General features: G+C 39.7%; 2 protein-coding genes across 3 annotated transcripts in view; one reads left to right on the forward strand and one right to left on the reverse strand.

The window, feature by feature from the left end:
- The window catches only part of RSRC1 (arginine/serine-rich coiled-coil 1), a 298,814-nt gene extending 293,633 nt beyond the window's left edge, over positions 1-5,181 (reverse strand). Inside the window, exon 1 of the mRNA XM_012724996.1 lies at positions 5,099-5,181. The gene's annotated coding sequence lies outside the window, so the exon portion shown is untranslated. The remainder of the gene's footprint in view (positions 1-5,098) is intronic.
- A 3,811-nt stretch (positions 5,182-8,992) lies between these two features.
- Positions 8,993-9,285, forward strand: part of SHOX2 (short stature homeobox 2) — a 9,878-nt gene continuing 9,585 nt past the window's right edge. For both annotated transcript variants that reach the window (XM_004682310.2, XM_004682311.2), the window contains exon 1: positions 8,993-9,285. In XM_004682310.2, coding sequence (XP_004682367.1) covers positions 9,138-9,285 — 148 coding nt within the window. In that variant the 5' untranslated portion in view covers positions 8,993-9,137.

The following is a 9,285-nucleotide window of genomic DNA, read 5'->3' on the forward strand; positions in this document are numbered from 1 at the left end:
GGGTGACTTGGTGATGGGAAACCCGTGGGGATTACAATTGAGATGGAAAAAAAATGTACAAAATGATGTAAAAATAAACTTTTGTAATAAAAAAAAGAAAGAAAAAAGAACAAAAAAAAAGCAAAACATAATGAAAATAAAGAAAAAAAGCAACTCATAGTAAATGAGAAACATGTAAAAAAAAGTTTAAGGAAAAATCAGTTAATGATGGAGGAAGAGTGAAAGATTAAAAAATAAGCAATAAAAAAGGATAAACACAGAAGACCAATATCCAAATCATATGCATCCCATAAAATGAGACAAAGGCTTAAATTTTAAAAAAAATAATGATTCAAAAGAATTTCCAGAATTGAAAGAAATTAATTGACCAAAGTCCTTAAATTTTAAAAAGACAGGCACTGCACATATCTCACAAGAAATTCAGATACTAGAAATATAGAGGGTCCTACAAATTTTGACAGAGAAAAAAATGGGGGAAATCACAATGAAAGCCAGAAGGCTTCTCAACAGCAATAAAAGACAATGGAGAGTTGATTCTAAGTTTTAAGTGAAAATGATTTTCTTTCTCCCCCCCCCTTTTTTTTTTTTGGCTTATTTATGCATATAAGAACTTAAGTGTAGAAAGAGGTGGGGAGTTGGAGAGGATTCACCAGAGACAAAGTAGGGAGCAGAACTGGCAGATATACTGAAATACATCGCAAAGGAGAGCAACAGGCAATATAGGAGCCATCTGCTGCACTATATGTGGGTCACCTCCCTGGCCAGGGATTAAATTCAGGCTATAGCAGTGATAGTTCTGCCACCAGGAAACCCCCTGAAAATGATTTTCAACACAGAATCTACATCCAGCCCAATCACTGACCTAAAATCAGAATAAAGACATTCAAGATTTCAAAATGAACTTTCGCAATCATCTTTTTTAGGAAGCTACTTGAGGATGTGCTCCAACAAAGGAGAGAGGAAAACAACAAAGACAAATCAGATTCAGGAAATAACAGATCTTACATTAGAGCTAAGTAAAAAGCCCCCAGTAAATAGCAGGCCTAGGTAAAAGGGACACACTGGTAAAGAAGAGACAAAATTCCTTGCCTTCAATGAGCTTTCATTCCAGTGTAACAGGAGTTCTCAAAATGGGGTCTGTAGATAGATGGGGGTCCCTAAGGCCCTTTTACAGGATCCAGGAGGTCAGAACTATTTGTACTGTAATACTAAAACATTATTTACCTTTTTCACTGTATTGACTTCTGCACTAATGATGTAAAAGCACTGGTAGGTACAACTACTGGTACCTTAACAGGAATCAAGGCAATAGCACCAAACAATACTACTTATCACTGCATCCTTAATTGTAACACAGTCACAGTAAAGAAAAACAAAAATAGCAGTTGAAATCACTAGTTTTATTTAATGTCAACCTTAGATTACATATCTTTGCAACATTCTAAATGATGAAATGGAAAATAAACATAACTGCTACTTCCAGAAAAATGACAGTCATCTTTAAAAAGTATTTGTGCAATTAAATTGCAAATTGTGCTAGTTGCTTTTATCATTAAACTCTTTTTATTTTGAAAAATTGAATGATAATTCAGACGTAAGTATATGACAGACATTTTCTCACAATAGTCATTCACTTCAAAGAAAACTGGAAGTATTTGTTGTCAATATAAAATTTGAACCCTAGGGCAAAAATTAGAATTTTGAATTACTAGCAACCACCTCTATGAGACTGTCAATCTTTCCCAGTACTTAAGAGTTTGCTGATGAAATCAGCAATGATATTAACAGATGAGATTCTTTTAGTATTATATAAAGAAGGGTGTCAACATTTGGAAGATACACAGAACTCAGTCAACCAGTATTTATCAATTCTCTAATGCCATAGGGGAAAAAAAAATCATTCACAATGCAAGACAGACCAATAGATTTTTGTGTGATAGAGCATGGAAATACCATGATATGGTTTGAAATACCACATTACAGTCAATCTTTAAGGAACTACTACTTGTCAAGTTTTGATGAAGTATCAGAGTGATTATCAGAAAAAGATATTAAAACACTACATTTCAACAACATAGCTGTGTGAACCCATATTTTCTTCAGATACTTCAAAACAACCCATCAAAATAGACTACATGCAGAAGTAAGAATTCAACTGTCTTTTATTAAGCTTAGCCATTAGACATCTGAAAAAAAAATAGAAAATGTCACTTTTATCACTATTTGTTTTTGGACTATACAGCTATTTTTTAGATCACATGTGTAACATATTAGCATGGAAGGGGTTTGTTTTTTTTTTTAAATAGATTAACAAGTACTTCAAATGTTTATTTTAATTGCTATAAATTAAGTATTTATAGATACACCTCATATAGATAAAAGTTCTTAGGGACCTCAAGAATTTTTAAGAATGCAAAAGGAGTGTATAACTAAAAAGTATACAACTGAAGTTTAAGAACTATTGCTCCAAGTCATTTCCATTCTCCATTCTTGTCCTGCTTCTTTATGTCAGGCATAAAGAAGAAAAAAAAGGAAAAGGACACATATATCTAATTATGTATCTTGTTGGTCACCAAAAAAGAGAGAACAGAAGGTAGATATAAATTGTTCTTTGTTTTTACTTCAAACATAATTCATCCATAACTAAGGAATGATTACATTTAACGCAGAAAATTATGGAAAACCCAAAATCCTCCCTTAGAGGAATCAAGCAGAAAAGGTTGAAACAAATCATACTTTCTTTTTTCAAATAACACATTTACATTTCAGAAAATGGACACATAAGACTGATCTCAACAAGAGGAAGCAAAAGGCCATGATATTTCTCTATTAGAGTCTACTTCAAATATTTCTTTAGAAAAGGTAGTGAACCCCAAGCATTTCAGAGGTATACATCCAAAAATTGTTCTATCAGTGACAAGTGCTGAGATCCCACTCACTACCTTAGATATATACTTATCTCCAGATTTCCATTATGTCAGTAGCATATAATCAAAGCTACTTGCCCATTCCAGTAATGATGGTCAATTTATATTACACAGTCCTAACAAGGAAGAACTCTATATTTAACACTAGTTGGTAAAGCTCAGGGCATGGAAGGACACAATAATAGCTCTTTCTGATACAGGCAATAAGCACAGATGTTTGGAAGCCCCATAAGTTAACAATATTGCCATCCATAAGCAGAAAGGGTAATACAGGGACAGAACCCTCACAGTTATTGGTTTTCTATTGGTTGTAAACCTCACTCAACTACTCCTGCTACAGAAGTGAAGTAATGACAAATGACTACAGTTGGCCACTGATTTACAAAGACATCTTATTGTAAATTTTAGGTACTAGTTAAAGATGTGGAGACAAGACATAGTCGTTCAAAAGAGGGCTCAGAGAAAGGGGTACACAAGTAATTCCTTTGTCTACTTATAAACACACAAGAAGCAGTTATCTTTTTCAGGAAATTTATTAGTCTATCCAACTAAAATCGTTTTATCTTGGACATATGTCCAAAAAGAAAAGAAAAAGAGTACCAGTCACTTCCAATGGAAAATCCACTTCAAAAAGTCAGAGAAAAGTAAAAATGGCATTAACAACATTGAGCATAGGAAGGAATCTACAAACAAGCATAAAGCATGGAACCATGCAAAGGCAGTGCAAGAAGGTAAAAATCTAGCATAGCAAGCATAACAAAGCAAAATTCAAGAGATACAGAGTTGTCAAAACACACCTCCTTGCGCAACTGAAAATCTGTAGCTTAGTATCTTTTTAAGAAAACATTATCAATCACAGCAACTTCTCAATGGTTCAAAATAAAAGAAAATATAGTTTCTTTAATAATCCTGTTACAGAAGCTTTCCTAATGATAGTGAAACTGTTAAAGACTACTGAATTGGTAGTGCCAATTAATAGATGCCAATTACCTTTACTTTCAATTTCAAACATGTTTAGCCCTCTTACTGAAGAACAAACAATAATAAAATGCCACCAGTTAGATGGCACCACCATTTAGGAGGTAATCTTTGCCTGCAAGTAAAGTGAATATTTACAAACTCTAAAGTTCTCAAGATTACACTTGATCATATTTCAGTACTGAAACTCGAGAATTCTGCTTAACTCCACATTAGTGTCAATACCTAAATTCAAAGATAACTTGGATACTTATCTGTGACAACATTTGAATTCTTAGCATCTTACTTTCGACACAAATAAGTTACTGCTAATTCTGAACATTAAAAACTATTTTTAGGCTTTTAAGTGAGCATTTAAAGAGAGAGAGAGAGCTTTTAAGTGAGCATTCAAAAAGAGAGAAAGAGAGATTGACTGATTTAAGGTAAAGTTGACGTAAAATCAGGAACGGGCAACATGTTTAGAAGTGCCCAACAGTGTCTCATCGAAATAAACAGAGTTTAAGAGTAGCCTAATTCTCTTGGTCCATTACCACATAACCACAAGTCCTGATGTCTAAGAAACTGTTTAAGGCCAGTGTAAGAGGAAAGTCTATTCCTCCGTGCAACCACGCCCCTAGGTCGGGAATGGTCAAATGGAACTGTAAAGGGGATGGATCTGAAGCAGAGACAACACCGTGGTGAGATAGGATTCACCAGGTTGCAGGGTCCTTTTGGATTCCAGTCCGTAGCACAGGCCACGGACTCTAAGATGAATCCAGAAACCCCACAGCAGCGATCTAGAACCAGGGCTGGGGGTGGAATAAAGATGGGGTACTTAGGAGGAAGGGGAGAGCTGGCTCACTCTCCCTCACCTCCACTAGATACAGCGCCTAGCATGAGGCCACGGCAGCCCACCACCCTACAATCGCCCGCTGTACAAGCCCAGGACCTATCTTCGACCTCTGATATCAAGACCTCCGGGATCTGGACCGCCAGGTGCGTGCGCATGCGCCCGGCGCCGCCTCACCCCACCCCCATCCCCCATCTCCGCGGCAGACCTCGGCCTCGCGCAGCCTCAGCCCAGCAGGCCTCGGAGGCCCGCAACCGCTGGCGCAGTCTCCTAACTAAGGACGTGGGCAGTAGCTGGGTCCGGCTTTCGGGCCCAAACCTTCCCGTGACTTGCAAATGCCGCAGACCTGAGAGTCTCCACAAACCTAAGCGCTGCCGGCGTCCTCCGAGCTCGCTTCAGTTCAAGCTCGCCGCCTTCCTGGTTCCCAGCACCAGGCAGCTCCAGCCGAACTTCGACTGCGTCGATAGAGGCTGCCAGGCATAGGAGTGCCGAAGGAGTGGATCGTCACGGCGCCAATTTTTTGTTTGGTGTTGATTTTTCGTGCTTGTTTGTTTCACTTTCTTATTACCAAAGAGCAATTAAGATGGGAACAGAGGGGTACTGTAGCCTTAGTAATCGTTCGTCGCAGATAATCAGTAAACAAATCTGCATCTTGGGAAGTTACGTCTTAAGACTCCCACATGTAGCAAAATTGGTTATCTCACGCTAGGGGAGGAGGAAAATCGCCCAACAATAATAAATCACTGCAGTGTGTCTGTATAGAGTGGTGTGTGATTAAATTGTAATGATTTATTTGCAAAAATGCATTAAAAGTCGGTGTTTCTTCTGCCCTGAAGGTGAAAGCACTCACAGGTTGGGTGCAAATTAGTTTTCACATTAAAGTAACTGGTTGGTAGAGGAAAGAGGGAGAAGGTTGCCCGAGGCGGGAGAGGTTTCTTTTGAAACAATTGAATGTATGGGGGTATTTTGTTATTATAATCAATAGAAATTAAAGCGATTTAGCATTTTCTGATCACTTATGCGTTGCATGAAAGTCATTTAATCTTGTTTGCTGCAAGTAAGCAACAATAAAGAGGTAAATAAATCGGTGTGGGTCGACATGGAACCAACTCGTTCACAACCGGGGATACCCAAGCTACAGTTGTCTACAGACATTTGATAGCGAAAACCTTCATAAATATATTTCTCACAAATGACTGTACTTTAACTAACCAGTTTTGGAGAGCCATTTTAAAACTTAACGACAACCCTATATGATTATTTTTGAAAAATTCAAGAACTGGATGTGGGGAGAGATCCTTAGGGTCCTGACTTTCATTGCACCCAGAATATTTGTCTGCAGGTTGTCAGCTGAGCTTTACTCTCAATGTACTTTGACTAAATATTTGCTATTGAATGAACATTAGAGCTTCTTAAGCTTTTCATTAGATTTTTTAAAATCTTGGACTTTTTTTTTTAAACAAAATTCAAGTCAGGCCAGTGGGAATCAGTGGTCTGACACCAAATTTCTCATAGTTGCATATGATATCAATACCATTATTTCGAAATATAAAAAAAAGCCAATGCACCAAAATCATGAGAAAATCTATGTGGTGTGAATTACACAAGATTGTGTCCCAGCCTTTCCGGACCTCCTTTAAAGTGATTATCTCTCCCTCAAGTCCAGTAAAGGGAATTTGAGTTTAAATTTAAAAGCCATGTACTTGAGGAAGAAAAAATTAGCTTGCAACTCTCCCGGTCCCTTAATAGGCAGTAATTTGGGGGCTGTTTGTGAATATGTATATAACACTTCAGTTTGAGAGTTCCTTGAGTATGATATTGATTAACCTCATTACGTTCTATTGATTTCTATTTCTATTGATTAACCTCATTACTGGGCATTGTACAAATAATCTTAAAATGGAATTTCATAAAGGATTAAAGTTTTACGGTTATGAACCTCTGATCATATCAAAATTAAAGTGGTTACAAATGATAACCCAAAAGTAAGTGTTAAATTGTGTTTCCAAATTCACATGACTTTGGAAAATGTATTTTTGTATCTTGAAGAATAATAAAGTAAAAGCAAGAACTCAATACTGATATAAGCTATTATTAATGGAAACTTAAAGATCTTAACTATTCTCATATAAGTAGCAATAAATGAAATATTTTTCAAAGAACAAAAGATAAATTCAGGATTCAAGAGAAAAAAAGCAAAGTAACATTTCTAAAACATTTGATTGCTATCTTCCTTAAGTTCACCAAATGTGAACATTTTAAATGACAAGTAGTATTGTATTACATAGCTATATGTAGTTACATTTTATAAACACTATCATTAAGTTATAATTGTGTTCGTTTTTTTTTTTTACAAGTCCTTCAGGATGTTTTGCTGACCCTTCTCAAGTTATCTGTTAACTTTATGCTGATGACTTCACTAAAGGGTGGAAGATAAAAGTAGTAAAGTTATGTAATTGCTTTTATTTTTTACTAAAAGTATTGGATCTAAATCAACAAACAAGTTACATTTAATATCAGAAAGTCTGTATTGATATTCAAACTAGACGAAAAAACCCCAAAGCCACACTTGAATAAGAATAGTTTATGCAGTCAAATAAATATAACTTTTTGTAGACAAGTATTCTGACCACGCTTCTCACAGCAAGCTCTTGTTTGCTTAACACAAATATCTCAGGGATATAGATGATCCCTTCAGAAAAAAACAAAACTGTTTCTGTGAAAATTTGATGAGAGAAGAGAGAGGTAGTGAGATCTTTCTCCCAGCGAATTTCTGTTTTTGAATAGTCACGATAAAATTCATTGGGGCACAAACTTAAAATGTCCATCTGTTTTAAAAGTCAAAAGAGTGGCATTCTTTGTAACTAGGAAATCAATTAGAACGCCTTCCCAGGATGCTGAAGAATTCCTATAGTTTATTGTGGGAGTGGTCGGGCAGTAGAAAGTTGTAAGGGAGAAGAGGTGACGATCCCGAGATCTCAAAGAGGGAACAAAAATCATACTGTCTTTCACCTGGAGCCAAGGAAACACTTTTAAATAGAATCCGTCTGAGAACAGCTGCTCGGGAAATGGACCGGCCCCTTGAAGCGGGATTTTTTCATGGAGTATACTAGGGTTCAAGCACTTAAGTGGTGAGTGAATCACAACTTCTCAGGGCGCACAGGGCGGTGCAAACCCAGGCTTGGCTCGGGTTGAGGGCCCAAGAGCCCCTAAAGGAACCGCAGACCTGAGAGGCTGTAGAAGACCCCGACTCCTGGCAGGGTTTTGAGGCTAGAACGCAGACTATGCAGTGCGGAGTGGGATTGTAAAGATACAAGGTTAGCTGCCTGGTCAGGTGCGTAACTGGCGTGCGCCGCGCTGGGTGCACGACAGGAAAACCAAGCAGCAATTCCGAGCCCAGCGGCTGCTCCGCTTCCCGATGCGGGCGAAGATATGGGGTTGTATTCCGAGTCCTAAGACTCTAAGGACACCAGAGCCGCGCACTTGTCAGTTTCCTCTTGGCCACGCCCCGGCAGAGTAGGTCCAGCTCCCCAGCGTTTAACTAAGTCGTGACACCAACGCAAAATTCACGCCTAATTAAATTAATTAGGGATTCTTGTCAAGCCTGAATGAATGGCCAAGAGCGCAGGCGGCCGCGGCTATGTGAAAAGCAGGACGGTCTGGGATTTGCCTTCTCTTCCCTCCGGGTCGGTCCCCAGTGCTGTCCTCCACTCTAGCCCAGCCCAACCCAACCTACTCGGACTCTAATCCCAATCTCCCTCAGCAACCTCTCTCTGTCCCTCTCTTCTCGCTCTCTCTCTCTGTGTCTCTGTGTGTGTGTGTGTCTCTCTCCTGTCCCCATCTCTCTCTCAGTCTCTCTCTCCTCCCCCCCATTTCTCTGTCTTCCCCCCCACCCCCCACCCCAGGTTAGTGGCGCGGGTGCTTCCCGGGAAGGAGCTCCGACTTGTGAAGGGGAGGTAATTTACTCAGAACAAGGGGCCGCCTTTGCGAAGTATAAATAGTGAGACTTCAAGCGCCGCGTCGCTATCAGATCTGAACTCTCCGCAGGAAGAATTGTCAAAGATCTTAACATTGAACAAGCGCGCTCCGGCAGGGAAGCATCAGTTAGTGTTTCCCTCCAGCGGCCCCCGCCCCTTCCCCCTTCCTCCTCCTCCTCCTCCTCCTTCTCTCCCTCCTCCTCCTCTCCCTCCTCCTCTTCCTCCTCTTACTTCTTTTTCTCCTTTTACTTCTCCTCCTCTCTGTTCTTCTTCTTCTTCCTCCTCCTCCTCCCTCTCCTTCCCCACCCCCTGTCCCATTGATGTGTTATTATTGGGGGGGCTGGAGCAGTAAAAAAAGAAGAAGGAAAAAAAGAGCTGGGATCGGCTGGGAGCGGTTGAGCGCGGGGCTGCCAGGCATCGGCGGCGATGGAAGAACTTACAGCGTTCGTCTCCAAGTCTTTTGACCAGAAAGTGAAGGAGAAGAAGGAGGCAATCACATACCGGGAGGTGCTGGAAAGCGGGCCGCTGCGCGGGGCCAAGGAGCCGCCCGGGGGCGCCGAGCCCGGCCGCGAGG

This window comes from Condylura cristata, unplaced genomic scaffold (assembly GCF_000260355.1).
Source record: "Condylura cristata isolate star-nosed mole 26May11 unplaced genomic scaffold, ConCri1.0 scaffold00014, whole genome shotgun sequence".
Classification (NCBI taxonomy): domain Eukaryota; kingdom Metazoa; phylum Chordata; class Mammalia; order Eulipotyphla; family Talpidae; genus Condylura; species Condylura cristata.